The 16,534-nt window shown below is 42.3% G+C and overlaps 1 protein-coding gene across 12 annotated transcripts in view; it reads left to right on the forward strand.

The window, feature by feature from the left end:
- The window catches only part of LOC134347066 (multiple PDZ domain protein), a 234,251-nt gene that overhangs the window by 69,626 nt on the left and 148,091 nt on the right, over positions 1-16,534 (forward strand). For 10 of the 12 annotated variants that reach the window (XM_063049149.1, XM_063049152.1, XM_063049156.1 and 7 more), the window contains 3 exons: positions 10,022-10,105; positions 12,645-12,830; positions 13,043-13,252. In XM_063049149.1, the coding sequence (XP_062905219.1) occupies positions 10,022-10,105; positions 12,645-12,830; positions 13,043-13,252 (480 nt within the window). The remainder of the gene's footprint in view (positions 1-10,021; positions 10,106-12,644; positions 12,831-13,042; positions 13,253-16,534) is intronic. The other 2 variants (XM_063049154.1, XM_063049155.1) reach the window with 1 other exon arrangement.

A 16,534-nucleotide genomic window follows, 5' to 3' on the forward strand; every position in this document is an offset into this window, starting at 1 on the left:
GTGAATGTCACACGCAACACCAGCATTTTTTTTCCTGTCTTAATTGTTTTTGAACTGAGTGCCAATCCATTTAGGGTGACTATATAGCCATGGGTAAAGAGTTGTATACTAGCCAGATAGAGAAACTAACTTGAATAAGTAAAAGAGCCTTGCCATTTTCCTGCACCTTACCTCGCCCATCGATTGAAGTAACAATTGCTATACTTACCTTGAGGTTATGGGGTCAAAGAGCAGTATTGCACTGACATAGGCCGTTAGTTCATATCCCTCTGAGGCCCTCCTTTCCATGTACCTATCCAAGTGCTTCTTAAGTATTTATGTATCTTCGTTAACCACTTCTTGTAGCAGATCATTCTATATACTCACCACCTGATTGAATTTCTCAGAGGATATCTCAAAGCATATTGATGAAGGTAGAGCAGTCGATGTTGTGTACATGGATTTTAGTAAGGCATTTGATAAGGTTCCCCATGGAAGGCTCATTTGGAAAGTTAATTGGGATTTTGGGAAACTTGACTGTGGATTCAGAAGGGAGAGGATAGTGCAGATGGAGTATTTTCTGCCTGAAGGTCAATGACCAATGGTATTCTGCAGGGATCTGTTCTGGGAACCCTGCTGTTTATGATTTTTGTAAATGACTTGGCTGAGGAAGTGGAAGGGTAGGTCAGAAGTTATGCAGATGATATGAAGTTTCATGGTATTGTGGATTGTGTGGAAGATTATCGAAGGTTAAATGGTTTGAATGACTTGTCCTATGAAGAGTGTTTGATGACTCTGGGCCTGTACTCACTGGACTTTACAAGAATGAGGGAGACCTCATTGAAACCTATCAAATGCTGAAAAGCCTTGAAAGAGAGTATGCGGAGAAGATGTTTCCGATGGTGGGAAAGTCTAAGACCAGAAGACAAGCCTCAGAATAGAGGGGCATCCTTTTAGAACAGAGATGAGGAGGAATTTCTTTAGCCAGAGAGTGGTGAATTTGAGGAATTCTTTACCACAGGCAGCTGTGGAGGCCAAGTCTTTATGTATATTTAAGACAAAGGTTGATAGATTCTTGTTAAGGGCTTCGGCTCAATGGGCTTAGGCGGAAACGGGCGAGGCGAGGAAGGTTTGGTATTCATTTTTTGTTGTTATTTGAGGAGAGGGGCAGTATGAGTGTGAGGGCAGCTTGTTGTTCTGGGTGCCAGATGTAGGTGGTCATGGAGTCTCCCAGACTCCCGGACATCCACATCTGCGCCAGGTGCGCTGAGATGCAGCTCCTAAGGGACTACGTTAGGGAAGTGGAACTGCAGCTCGATGACCTTCATCGGGTCAGGGAGAGTGAGGAGTGGATAGAGAGGAGTTACAGCCAGGTGGTCACACCGGGGCCACGGGAGGCAGACAAGTGGATCACGGTTAGGAGGGGGAAGGGGAAGAGTCAGGTACTATAGAGTACCCCAGTGGCTGTGCCCCTGACAATAAGTACTCCTGTTTGAGTACTGTTGGGGGGGACAGCTTACCTGGGGGAAGCGGCAGTGGCCGTGCCTCCGGCATTGAGTCCGGCCCTGTAGCTCAGAAGGGTAGGGAAAGGAAGAGGAGGGCAGTAGTAATAGGGGACTTGATAGAAAGGGGGTCAGATAGGCGATTCTGTGGACGCAGTCCAGAGACCCGGATGGTAGTTTGCCTCCCTGGTGCCAGGGTCTGGGATATTTCTGATCGCGTCCAAGATATCCTGAAGTGGGAGGGTGAGGAGCCAGAGGTCGTGGTACATATAGGTACCAATGACAGAGGTAGGAAAAGGGAAGAGGTCCTGAAAGGAGAATATAGGGAGTTAGGAAGGGAGTTGAGAAAAAGGACTGCAAAGGTAGTAATCTCGGGATTACTGCCTGTGCCACGCTTTAGTGAGAGTAGGAATGCGATGAGGTGGAGGATAAATGCGCGGCTGAGGGATTGGAGCACGGGGCAGGGATTCGAATTTTTGGATCATTGGAACCTCTTTTGACACAGACGTGACCTGTACAAAAAGGACAGGTTACACTTGAATCCTAGGGGGACCAATATCCTGGCAGGGAGATTTGCAAGGGCTACTGAGGTGACTGCACTAGAATGGTTGGGGGTGGGAATCAGATTAAAGAGACTAGGAGAGATGAGATTAGTTCACAACGGGGATGGGAACAAGTGCAGAGAGACAGAGGGGTGTAAAATGAGGGTAGAAGCAAAAAGTAGTAAGGTGAAAAGTAAAAGTGGCAGGCCTGCAAATCCAGGGCAAAAATAAAAAAGGGCCACTTTTCAACATAATTGTATAAGGGCTAAGAGTGTTGTAAAAGCAAACCTGAAGGCTTTGTGTGTCAATGCAAGGAGCATTTGTAACAAGGTGGATGAATTAAAAGCTAAGATTGTTATTAATGAATATGATGTCACAGAGACATGGCTCCAGGGTGACCAAGGATGGGAGCTCAACATTCAGGGATATTCAATATTCAGGAGGGATAGACATGAAAGAAAAGGAAGTGGGGTAGCATTGCTGGTTAGAGAGGAGATTATTGCAATAGAAAGGAAGGACATTAGCTGGGAGGATGTGGAATCGACATGGGTAGAGCTGCATAACACTAAGGGGCAGAAAACACTGATGGGAGTTGTGTACAGGCCACCTAACAGTAGTAGTGAGGTTGGGGATGGCATTAAACAAGAAATTAGAAATGCGTGCAATAAAGGAACAGCAGTTATAATGGGTGACTTCAATCTACATATAGATTGGGTGAACCAAATTGGTAAGGGTGCTAAGGAAGAGGATTTCTTAGAATGTATGCGGGATGGTTTTTGAACCAACATGTCGAGGAACCAACTAGAGAGCAGGCTATTCTAGAATGGGTATTGAGCAATGAGGAAGGGTTGATTAGCAATCTTGTTCTTCATTAAGATGGAGAGTGACGTGGTTAATTCAGAAACAAAGGTTCTGAACTTAAAGAAGGGTAACTTTGAAGGTATGAGACGTGAATTAGCTAAGATAGACTGGCAAATGATACTTAAAGGGTTGACGGTGGAATGCAATGGCAAGCATTTAAAGATCACATGGATGAACTACAACAATTGTTCATCCCAGTTTGGCAAAAGAGATCAGGTAAGGTAGTGCACTCATGGCTGACAAGGGAAATTAGGGGTAGTATCAATTCCAAAGAAGAAGCATACAAATTAGCCAGAAAAAGCGGCTCACCTGAGGATTGGGAGAAATTCAGAGTCCAGTAGAGGAGGACAAAGGGCTTAAGTAGGAAAGGGAAAAATGATTATGAGAGAAAGCTGGCAGGGAAGATAAAAACTGACTGTAAAAGCTTTTATAGATATGTGAAAAGAAAAAGATTGGTTAAGACAAATGTAGGTCCCCTACAGACATAAACATGTGAATTGATTATGGGGAACAAGGACATGGCAGACCAATTGAATAACTACTTTGGTTCTGTCTTCACTAAGGAAGACATAAATAATCTTCCGGAAATAGTAGGGGACCGAGGGTCCAGTGAGATGGAGGAACTGAGGGAAATACATGTTAGTAGGGAAGTGGTGTTAGGTAAATTGAAGGGATTAAAGGCAGATAAATCCCCAGGGCCAGATGGTCTGCGTCCCAGCGTGCTTAAGGAAGTAGCCCAAGGAATAGTGGATGCATTAGTTATAATTTTTCAAAACTCTTTAGGTTCTGGACTAGTTCCTGAGGATTGGAGGGTGGCTAATGTAACCCCACTTTTTAAAAAAGGAGGGAGAGAGAAACCGGGGAATCATAGACCGGTTAGCCTAACATCGGTGGTGGGGAAAATGCTAGAGTCAGTTATCAAAGATGTGATAACAGAACATTTGGAAAGCGGTGAAATCATAGGACAAAGTCAGCATGGATTTGTGAAAGAAAAATTATCTCTGACGAATCTCATAGAATTTTTTGAGGATGTAACTTTTAGAGTGGATAGGGGAGAACCAGTGGATGTGGTATATTTGGATTTTCAAAAGGCTTTTGACAAGGTCCCACACAGGAGATTAGTGTGCAAACTTAAAGCACACGGTATTGGGGGTAAGATACTGATGTGGATAGAGAATTGGTTGGCAGACAGGAAGCAAAGAGTGGGAATAAACAGGACCTTTTCAAAATGGCAGGCAGTGACTAGTGGGGTACCGCAAGGCTCAGTGCTGGGACCCCAGTTGTTTACAATATATATTAATGACTTATAGACGAGGGAATTAAATGCAGCATCTCCAAGTTTGCGGATGACACGAAGCTGGGCGGCAGTGTTAGCTGTGAGGAGGATGCTAAGAGGATGCCGGATAGGTTAGGTGAGTGGGCAAATTCATGGCAGATGCAAATTAATGTGCATAAATGTTAGGTTATCCACTTTGGTGGCAAAAACAGGAAAACAGATTATTATCTGAATGGTGGCCGATTAGGAAAAGGGGAGGTGCAACGAGACCTAGGTGTCATTATACACCAGGCATTGAAAGTGGGCATGCAGGTACAGCAGGCGGTGAAGAAGGCGAATGGTATGCTGGCATTCATAGCAAGAGGATTCGAGTACAGGAGCAGGGAGGTACTACTGCAGTTGTACAAGGCCTTGGTGAGACCACACCTGGAGTTTTGGTCCCCTAATCTGAGGAAAGACATTCTTGCCTTAGAGGGAGTACAAAGAAGGTTCACCAGATTGATTCCTGGAATGGCAGGACTTTCATATGAGGAAAGACTGGATCGACTAGGCTTATGCTTGTTGGAATTTAGAAGATTGAGGGGGGATCTTACTGAAACGTATAAAATCCTAAAGGGATTGGACAGGCTAGATGCAGGGAGATTGTTCCTGATGTTGGGGAAGTCCAGAATGAGGGGTCACAGTTTGAGGATAAAGGGGAAGCCTTTTAGGACCGAGAGGAGGAAAAACTTCTTCACACAGAGAGTGGTGAATCTGTGGAATTCTCTGCCACAGGAAACAGTTGAGGCCAGTTTATTGGCTATATTTAAGAGGGAGTTAGATATGGCCCTTGTGGCTTAAGGGATCAGGGGGTATGGAGGGAAGGCTGGTACAGGCTTCTGAGTTGGATGATCAGCCATGATCATACTGAATGGCGGTGCAGGCTCGAAGGGCCGAATGGTCTACTCCTGCACCTATTGTCTGTTTTTCTATGTTTAGTCAGGGGGTGAAGGAATGGGAAGGGGAGGGGGATGGGAAGGCAGGAGATTGTGGCTGAGAGGAAAATTGGATCAACCATGATGAAATGGTGGAGCAGACTTGATGGGCCAGATGGCCTAATTGTGGAATCATTTTTGTGATTACAGGCCTGGAGTCACTTTTCATATGACAAACAATTCAATCCTGAAATCATTTTTGATAACCTCCATTGAACCCTGTTCAGTTTCAGCGCAACCTTTCTGAGATAGGGGCCCAAAACTGTTTACAGTACTCCAAGTGAGGCACTAGTGCTTTATAAGATCTCAACATTACGTTTTTGTTTCTGTATTCTAGTCCTCTTGAAATGAATGCTAACATTGTATTTACCTTCCTCACCATGGACTCAACTTGCAAATTAACCTTGAGGGAATCCTGTACAGGACTCCCAAGTCCCTCTGCACCTCATGTTTTTTGTATTTTCTTTGCATTTAGAAAATAATCAGCCCTTTCATTTGTTCTACCAAAGTGCATGGCCGTACACTTCCCGACACTCTTCATCTGCCAGTTCTTTCCCCATTCTCATAATCTGTCGTAGTCCTTCTGTAGCCTCTCTACTTCCTCAAAACTACCTGCACTTCCACCTATCTTCATTTCATCTGCGGACTTTGCAACAAAGCCATCAACTCCATCATTTAAAATCATTGACATATAATGTAAAAAGAATAGGTCCAAACAAGACCCTTGTGGAACACTATTAGTTATTGGCAGCCAAACAGAAAAGGCTCCTTTTATTCCCACTCTGTTCCTCCTGCCAATCAGCCACTGCTTTACCCGTGCCAGTATCTTTGCTGTAATCACAGGCTTGTTTAGCAGTCTCATGTGTGGCATCTTCTGAAAATCCAATTACACACCACCCGCAGATTCTCCTTTGTCTATCCAGCTTATTATTTCTTCAAAGTATTCCAACAGATCTGTCAGGCAAGATGTTGAGGAAAGCATGCTGATGATGGCCTGTTTTACCGCATCCTTAACAGTCGGCTCCATCATCTTCCCAACCACTGATGTCACACTAATTGGCGTATAATTTCCTTTACTCTGCCTCTCTCCCTTCTTGAAGAGTGAAGTGACCTTTGGAATTTTCCAGTCTTCTGGAACCATTCTAGAATCTAGTAATTTTTGAAAGATCATTACTAATAACTCCACAGTATCTTCAGCCACCTCTTTCAGAATGCTGGCTGTACACCATCTGGTCCAGGTGACTTATCTACCTTCAGACCTTTCAGTTTCCCAAGAACCTTCTCACTACTGATGCTAACTCCACGTAACTTCATGAACCCTGGCACCTGGAACTTCTACAATACTACTAGTGTCTTCCACAGTGAAGACTGATGCAAAATATTTACTCAGTTCGTCTGCCATTTTCTTATCCTCCATCACTAGCATTGTTTCCCAGTAATCTAATATCCACTCTCACCTCTCTTTCACACTTTATGTATCTGAAGAAACATTAGGTATTGTCTTTAATATTATTGACTAGCTTACTTTCATATTCCATTGTTACCTTGCTGATAACTTTTTTAGTTGCCTGTTGGTTTTTAAAAGCTTCCCAATCCTCAAACTTCCCACTAATTTTCCCTCTATTATATGCCCCCTCTCTGGCTTTTATGTTGGCTTTGACTTCTCTGGTAGCCATAGTTGTGTCATCTTTGCTTTAGAATACTACTTCTTTGGGATGTATACATCCTGTGCCTTCCGAATTGCTTCCACAAATTCCAGCCATTGCTGCTGTGTTGTCATCCCTGCCAATGTTTTTTCCCAATCAATTCTAGCCAACTCCTTTCTGATCCCTTTATTCTGATACATCTAACTTCAGCTTCTCATATTTCACGATGAATTCAATCATATTATCATTTTTCCCTAGGGTTCTTTTACCTTAAGCTCTCTAATCAATTCTGGTTCATTGCACAACACCCAAATCAGAATAGCTGATCGCCTGGTGGATTCAATTATGAGCTGCTATTAAAAAAATCATCTTGTAGGCATTCTAGAATTCTCCCTCTTGGAATTCAGCACCAACCTAATTTTCCCAATACACCTGCATATTGGAATCCCCAATGACTATTGTAACACTGCCCTTTTGGTGTGGATTTTCTATCTCCCATTGTAATTTGTAGACCACATCCTTACTACTGTTTTGGGGGTCTGTATAGAACTCCCATCAGGGTCTTTTTACCCTTGCTTTTCTTTAGCTCTATCCACCATGATTCAACACCTTCCGATCTTCTGTTATCTCTTTCTAATGATTTGATTTGATTTCATTTCTTTTTACCAACAGCATTGCCACCCCCTCTGCCTTCCTGCCTGTCCTTTCGATACAATGTGTTTTCTTGGGCATTAAGCTTCCAGCTATAATCATCTTTCAACCATGATTACGCCTGCAACATCATACATACCAATCTTTAACTGTGTTACAAGTTCATCTACCTTATTCTGCATACTACATGTATCCAAATATAAAGCTTTCAGACCTGTATTCACCTTTTTTAATTTTCTCCACCTTTTACATTGCAACTCCTCCTGTTAACTACAATTTTGCCCTATCAGCAGCCTCTCCTTAGTGCACATCACTTCTGTTTGTAAACCAACGACCTCAGATTCAGCACTATCACCCTGGTTCCCAGGCCCCTGCCAAATTAGTTTAAACCCTCCTGGATATTGAACCCCCTTTGGTTCGGGTGTAACCTGTCTCTTTTGTACAGGTCGTACCTTCCCCAGAAGAGATCCCAATGATCTGTAAATCTGAATCCCCGCCCCGCACCAGTTCTTCAGCTACACATTCACCTGCCAAATCATCCAGTTCTTACCCTCACTGGAACATAGCGCAGGAAGCAATCCAGAGATTTCTACTCTGGAGGTCCTGTTGCTCAGCTTTCTACCTAGCTCCCTAAAATCTCTCTTCAGGAGTTCCTTACCTTGTCTACTTATGTCATTGTGCCAATATGTACCAAGACTTCTATCTGCTTAGCCTTGCCCCTGAAAATGCCATAGACCTGAATGGAGACATCCCTAATTCTGGCACCAGGGAGGCAACATACCATCCGGGTGTATTATCGGGCACTCAGAACCTCGTCTCTGTTTCTCTGACTGGAATCTCCTATCAACACTGGAGTCCTCTTCACCTCTGTACTCTTCTGAGCAACAGCACAAGAGAGTGCCAGAGACCCAGTCACTATGGCTTACCCTGGTAGGTTATCCCTCTCAACTGTATCTAAACCTGTTATTGAGGGGATCATCCGTAGGAGTACTCTGCACAGGCTGTGCATTTCTCCTCCTCCTCTTGACAGTTATTCAGTTACTTGTCTCCTGCAACCTAGGGGTAACTATCTTGCTGTAGCTACTGTCCATCACCGCCTCATTCTCCCATATTAGTTGAAGAGGTCTCCCAAACTTCTCACGCACAGTACAATGCACTGCTGCTGGAGCCATTCTAACTAAACTACTATGCCCTAACAGATGAGGAATGAACGAATAAGAACAGAAAGAGAGCATCTTGCAAGATACTTTTCCTCACCCAAGCCTGATGATCCAAAGACACTGTAATCACTTGCAAACTCACAAGAATGGTTGCACCGTTTGCATCTCTGCTATTTTCATTGGCCCTTTCTAATGAATTCCCCTTGCTATATGGTCGCTTCTCAACTGAGAGAAACTGCCGTGAAGCTCTGCCTTTAAAATTTTGATTACCTATTTGACTAAAAGCTGTGTACCTCTTTTTACCTACCTCTGACGTTGATTGTCCTACTCAGAAAACTGCTGCGAAGCTCTGCCTTTTAAATCTCGAACGTGGACCTGACTGAAAGGGCGCTATTATTACGCACTGCCTCTTGCTGATTTGTTGCTCCTCAACTCACAATACTCACAAAATTACTGTCGCCATTCTGTCAGCTTGAACCAGTTTGGCCATTGTGCGCTGACCTCTCTCATTAACAAGGCATTTTCACCCACAGAACTGCCGCTTGCTGTATGTTTTCTTGTTTTTTTGCATCATCCGCTGTGAACTCTGGAAACTGTTTTGCTTGAAAATACCAGAAGATCAGCAGTTTCTGAGATATTCAAACCACCCAGTCTTGTACCAATAATCATTCCACGGTCAGTCCCTTAGACTGTATTTCTTTGTTTGGTTTTGTTCGGCTTTTTTCATTCCACGGTCAGTCCCTTAGACTGTATTTCTTTGTTTGGTTTTGTTCGGCTTTTTTCTTTGGAACGGAGGAGGATGAGAGGTAACTTGATACGGATATACAAGATGATTGGAGGCATGGATAGAGTGGACAGCCAGAGTCATTTTCTCAGGGCAGAACTGGCTCATATGAGAGGACAGAATTTTAAGGTGATTGGAGTAAAGTATAGGTGATGTCAGAGGCAGTTTTTACTTTACACAGAGAGTGGTAGGTGCGTGGAAGGTGCTGCTATAGGTAGTGGTAGAGGTGGATATATTAAGAATACTTAAGAGACTTGTGGATAGGCACTTACGTGGAGAGTTATGTGGGAGGGAAAGGTTAGATTGAAACCTTGGTAAATAAACACCGATAGGTAAAAAAATTTGGCACAACTTCATGGACTGAAAGGCCTGTACTGTGCCGTGCGCTTCTGTGTTTGATGTTCCCTTCTTATATCCCACCATTTTTGTCACCGTGTTCAACTCCCTGGCTGCAATCTATTCACAAAACCTCTGTAAATGTAAAGAAAATTTTGCTCCAAAAAATCTAGCTGCCCAGCCTTCTCCAAGTTTCTACTTAGTATTTTAAAACTACAATGGCATGGAAGAGTTTTGCATTAAGAAATTATATCTAAGGTTTGCTGGTAAAAATAAAAAATCAAATGCAAAAGTTGGAATTGTTTTCTAGGTGTTAGAATTTCTTCCTTCATCAGTACCTCTGGATTGGAATAGAGATCAAGGGGAAGCAGTCAGTGACAAAGAATTTTTGCAGGTATTGATTTCTATTTATTTCTCATCTGAGAGTGATTTAAATTAATACTGAATCCATCTCCACTGGAATCTTTGTGTTGGATCATGTGAGATGCAGCATAGGTCCACACAGAACTTATAGTCCTAAACAGAAAAGGCTGGGTGAACTCAACCAGTGCAACAGCATCAGTGAAAGAAGCTCAGTAAAGTTTCAGATTGGGGCCCCTTCCTCAGAACTGGATGGGGTTACAATTGGTTTCCCAAACAGAGCCGAAGGGTGTAGTGAGAGTAAAGACTATATGGAGAGAGACAGATGAGGTGGTAATGGAGCATGAATACTGATTGTTGAGATAGGTATGTTAAGCATAATAATGGAAAACTATGAGAGAGCATTTTACCTGAAGCTGGAAAATTTACTGTTGACTCCAGTAAATTGCAAGGTGTCCACACAGAAAATAAGATGTTCCTCCAGTTTTCATTTGGTGCACTACGGCAGTGGAGGAGGCTGCAGACAGGTTAGAATAGGAGTGGAATTGGGAATGATTATGGCATTCGAAAGGAAGCTCAGGATACCCCTGTGGTCTGAGCACAGATGCTCTGCCAAGTGATCACCTGTCTTTGTAGCACTATTTTACATGGTATCTGTAAGGAAGTGCAATCATGTTTCAGGCAGTGTATGTGTTTTGAGGTTAAGCTATCCTTGACACCTCACTGTTCACTCTTCCAAAATCTTTCTTTACTTAAAAAAAAAATTGGACCTCTTCTTAACTATGATCTCTTTAAATTAAATCCCATCAGCTTTTGAAAACATTTACCTTTTTGCCAAAGCTTTAATTGAAATCCATGCTTCCCAAGGCTTCAGAAGCCCGGCCGGTCTATTTTAAATTTAAAAAGTAATTTCAGTCAAAATGATTAGGACTCTTCTGTCTCTGCTTCCTTGTTACATGAGTCAGTAAACTTACAGCAACAAGCTACATTCATGGAGTGTAGAGGAAAAAGAAGTAATTGGAGGCTTCGTGGGGAGATTGATAGGGCCACAGAGGAGGAGCAGACGATAAGAGATCAGGTTGAAGATCAAGAGGTTTGCACGAGGGTGATTAGAAATATTAAGAAGACTAAGACTTGTGGGTGAATCATAAAATTATGGAAGAAAGCAGAAGAATACCAAGATTGGAAGAAGATCATAAATATTTTGACTGCAGATCACAGGTTATGGATAAAATAGATGAACATGACCCAGTGATTATTAATTTATCATCATCATCATAATACAGCACAGAAATTGGCACACGCCTCTGATCTGGGCTAACATTTACGTGCCGAGCTGCACCTAATTAATTAGCTTGCTTATTTCGGCTTTTTTCTTAAAGATGTGCTGTGTGTGTTCTGGCCACCACTGCACCCCTGCATGCTTCGCGGCAATGTATCGGTCCGCGGCCCAGAGGTTGGGGACCTCTGCCCCAGTTCAAACTGCAACAGTTGTGTCCTTAAGAGAAGCTTATATCAATACATGCAAAATGCTGGATGAACTCAGCAGACCAGGTGGCATCCATGGAAAAGAGTACAGTTAACATTTCAGGCCGAGACCCTTCATCAGGACTGGAGAAAAACTTGAGTCAGAATAAGAAAGTGGGGGCGGGGGAGGGGAGGAAGAACCACAGGGTGATAGATAAAACTGGGAGGGAGGGTGGGGGTGGGGGGGGAGGGATGAAGTAAAAAGCTAGGAAGTTGATTGACCAAAGAGATACAGGGCTGGAGAAGGGGGAATCTGATAGGTGAGGACAGAAGGCAATGGAAGAAAGAAAAGGGGGGGGAGCACCAGAGGGAGGTGATGGGCAGGTGAGGAGATAAGGTGAGATAAAGTGCTGCCCTCCCCCACTCCTTCATTCCCCATTCCCATTTCCCTCTCTCACCTAATCTCCTTACCCAGTTTCACCTATCACCTTGTGATTCTTCCTCCACCCCACCCCACCCCACCCCAACCCCGCACTTTCTTACTCTTTGACTCCTCATCTTTATTTCCAGACCTGATGAAGGGTCTCTGCCCGCAACATAGACTGCACTTTTTTCCATAGATGCTACCTGGCCTGCTGAGTTCTGTGTTGTTTGGAATTCCAGTATTTGCAGATTTTCCCTTGTTTGAGTTTATATCGATATTGTCATTGCCTATTCTATTCTAAAGTCTTTTATATGTTAGTCTGTCAGGCCCATTACACACTGCTCCTCCAAGTATCCCGCTTTTTATTCTCCTTAAATCATCAACCCACATTTTACCACTCATCTACCCATGAAGGGCAATTTATCATGGTCAATTAGCCTATCAGCCTGCACATCTTTGGAATGTAGGAAAAATCGGGGCAGCTGGAAGAAACTTGGGTGGTTGTAGGTAGAATGTATGAACTCCACACCCATGGTCAGGACTGAATTTGGGTCTCTAGTGCTGTGAAGCAGCAGCTCTACCTGATGTGCCACTGTACTGCCCTATTGGTAACTTATTATGTGCCACTCCATCAAATTCTTTCTGAACGTTACTTCAATAAATAAAATTCATATTTTTACAGATGCAGGTTGATAATGAATTCACAGCCGCCTCTGAGGCAGATAACAGTGCTGTGGTTGACCTGGACAGAGAGGAAAGTTGTGTGGATGTGCAAGGATCTCACCTGGCTATGTGGGAAGATGAAATCCAAAACATAGAATTAGAAAAAGGTAGTTCTGGGCTTGGTTTCAGCATTTTGGATTATCAGGTGAGTAATTATAATCTTCCCTTCAGAGTTGTATGGCAGGACCTTCCAAGTTTTAAATAATTAGTTTTAATTGTGTATTCCTTTTATCAAAAAAATGTAAATTATAGAGAGAAGTACTTGAAAGCAAGTACTACATCTGGTTAAGTAACTAGAGATTTAAATTAAAAGGAGTCTTTTTCACTTTGATACTATTTTTACATCTACAATCACAGGATCCAGTTGACCCACTTCGGACAGTCATTGTGATTCGATCATTAGTACCAAATGGTGTGGCTGAGCAAGATGGTAGACTTCTTCCAGGGGACCGACTCATGTTTGTCAACAGTATTAATCTGGAGAATGCAACTCTCGAAGAAGCTGTTCAGGCATTGAAAGGTGCATCAGGAGGCAAAGTTAGAATTGGTGTCGCCAAGCCTTTGCCGGTAAGTTTGCATTTAAAAGGTTTTGATATGAGAGTTATTGTAACATACGTTGTGGTATTTTTCCAGTCTAAACTCTCTTTACATGGTGGTACTTAATCTGATGTGTTGTATTTGAAGTGGGCTGTATATCCAAAATTAATTGGATTCATTGCAAAAAGAATATATAATTTGTTTTATTTATTAGATATAATCTGGAGGCAATGAAAAGATATTTTCATTCTTAATTTCCGGTCTTTATTTCTGTGCATACAGATCTGCTGCCTGAAATTTGAAAAATGAAGAAGAGCTCTTCGCTTACTTCAGGGCTCTTTTGTAAAAAAAAATATGTTCAAACTGTTGAGGGAATTCTTAAGATGAAAAGTTCTGGATATTTTTTTCCATGTCTATTTCAAGCCTGAAAGGTCACTGAGAAGTGGTAGGGGGAATAATGTTGAAGGATTGCTGTGGGTCTGAGTTAATTCTCAGCCTCTGTACTCTCCACATTTTACAGAGGAGGAAAAAAACTATTGACTATTTTCCAACAATTAAGCCCAAGTTTCACTTGGTCCTTTCTTGGGCATTCAGCACTCAGCACAAAACATACTCTTCATTCTGGTATTTTCAACTCAGTGAGAGATGCAGGGTCATCTGTGTAATTTAATTCCATTTTGCTCCCTACTACACTAATTAGCCACTTTATTAGACACAGGAGTGGAGCCCAGCATCGTCTTCTGCTGCCATAGTTTCAACATGTTGTGCATTCAGTGATGCTCTTCTGTAATGCGTGGTTATTTGAATTACTGTCATCTTTCTGTAAGCTTGAACCAGTCTGGTCATTCTCTAACCTCTCATAACAAGGTGTTCTTGCCCACAACTGCATTCACTGGATTTTTTTTTTGCTTTTCACACCATTCTCTGTAAACTCTAGATTGTTGTGTGTGAAAATCCCAGGAGATGAGCAATTGCTGAGATACTCAAACTACCCTGTATGGCACCAACAGTCATTCCACGGTCAAAGTCACTTAGATTATATTTCTTCCCCATTCTGATGTTTGGACTGAACAATAACTGAACCTGTTGACCATGTCTGCATGCTTGTATGCATTGAGTTGCTGCCATGTGATTGGTTGATTAGATATTTGCATTAACAAGCAGGTCTACAGGTGTACCCAGTCAAGTGGCCAGTGAGTGTATTCCTCTTCCCCAGCTAGGAACTAGTCATCTCAGTCATTCCTTGTGTCTCCCTCCGATGTTCCCTCCCTCCCTCCCTCCCTCATACCGTTGTTCTCATTGTCTTTCTCCCCCCCCCCCCCCAAATAACCCAATGATCCTTTGGGCTATTTTTACACACCTGCCTTTGTAAATGTCCTGAATAGTGGGAAGTTCACATCTACAGATGCGCTGGGCTGTATGCACCACTGTCTGCAGAGTCCTGCGATTGAGGGAAGTACAGTTCCCGTACTGCAGTGATGCAGTCAGTCAGGATGCTCTCAGCTGTGCCCCTATAAAAAATTCTTAGGATTCGGGGGCCCATACCAAACTCCTTCAACCGCCGAGAAACTTAAAGCTGTTCACTCTCTCAACCCCAGATCTATTGATGTCAGTAGGGGTTAGCCTGTCTTTATTCCTCCTGTAGTCCACAACCAGCTTCTTTGTTTTTGCAATTTTGAGAGAGAGATTGTTTTCTTGACACCACTGTGTCAGGGTGATGACTTCCTCTTTGAAGGCTGCCTCATTATTATTTGAGATTAGGCCAATCAGTGTAGTGTCATCAGCAAATTTTATTAGCAGATTGGAGCTGTGGGTGGAGACACAGTCATGGGTATACAGAGAGTAAAGGAGGGGGCTTAGCACACAGCCCTGAGGGGTACCTGTGTTGAGGGTCAGAGGTGCAGAGGTGAGGGAGCCCACTCTTACCACCTGCCAACGACCTGACAGGAAGTCCAATATCCAGCTACACAAGGCAGGGTGAGGGTTGAGGTCTCTGAGCTTCTTGTTTAGCCTGGAGAGAATTATGATATTGAATACTGAACTGTAGTCTAAGAAGAGTTGGATTTTAGTTAAAATTGGGTATTTGGGCTTAATGGAGTACTGAAGGAAATAAGACTAAAGAATTCAAAATTAGATACTAATCTTCTTTTTAATTCCCATCCAACCAAACTGAACATTTCAACCAAGTTTAAGATGCATGCGAATCAAGTACAAATCTAGTGACATTTTATACTGTTTAGTACTCTGTTGACATTAAACTATTTAGTCTGAGACTGCTTTAGTCACTGGAGCTGCCTTAAATAATCACTAGGAAGGAGTTGCTAGTATCTGTATAATTCTATCCGCTGAAGAATTGATTATTGGTAGTTGTAATTACCAAAAGAATGTTGATTTCAGCTCCACTTGGATTTAGTGGTTATTTTGCTTCAAAAGACCGTCCTTGTGAAAATTCACATATGGTAAACTCCAATAAGGTTCTATAATTGTGATTTCTTTCAATATAATTGTACGTTCTACAATAATCTGTAAAGTCAGTAGAGGAAATGCTCAATAGGGTTTATTGTTATTGGAGTACTGGCTTATGATTATAACATTTTAATTGAATAGCCAATATAATTGAGCTGAAACACAGTCAAGTATTTTGTTGTGCTGCATTGTATCTGTATGCTGTATGTGCAAATGCTGAAAATGGTAAACTTTTTACCCTTTAATCATGTTGCTAGTTCGAAAATTTTAATTTTTTTTTTCCGATTCCAGATAAGCGACAGATTTTCAATTTCAAAAAACCAGCTTGTATTTATTCAAGTGTATTTAAAATGTATGCATTTAGCTCTCTAGATATCTTGCTTGTTTTTTAATTAGGTGAAGCAATCATATTGTAAAATAAACTGTGATGAGATGCAGCAGAATTCCATGTAATGTAGGGAGATACAAGTCTGCAGATGCTGAAATCTGGACCCAAGAAGCTGTGCTGGAAGTGTGTTGGTTTTACTTGTTTTGGGTTCTATGGATCAATAGTTTTAAACATACTGTACTCTCCAATTTAATGGAGTATACTGATTTTCTTACCCTGCCCCCCCCCCCAAAAAAAACTGCTAAGGGATAAAATCCTTATATTCTCAATAAACTTTGAAGACCAAGTCGCTGTAAATGTGTTGAAAACTTGGATATCGTCATTAAAATATTTTCTCCTTCAAATTAACATGAAGTTAGTTTCATGACCATCACAGTAGTGTAGCGGTTAGCTCAACGCTGTTACGGTTTGGGGTGTTCCAGACTTTGGAGTTCATTTCCGGTGTAAGGAGTTTGTAT

The sequence above is a fragment of the Mobula hypostoma genome, chromosome 5 (genome assembly GCF_963921235.1).
Source record: "Mobula hypostoma chromosome 5, sMobHyp1.1, whole genome shotgun sequence".
Lineage (NCBI taxonomy): Eukaryota > Metazoa > Chordata > Chondrichthyes > Myliobatiformes > Myliobatidae > Mobula > Mobula hypostoma.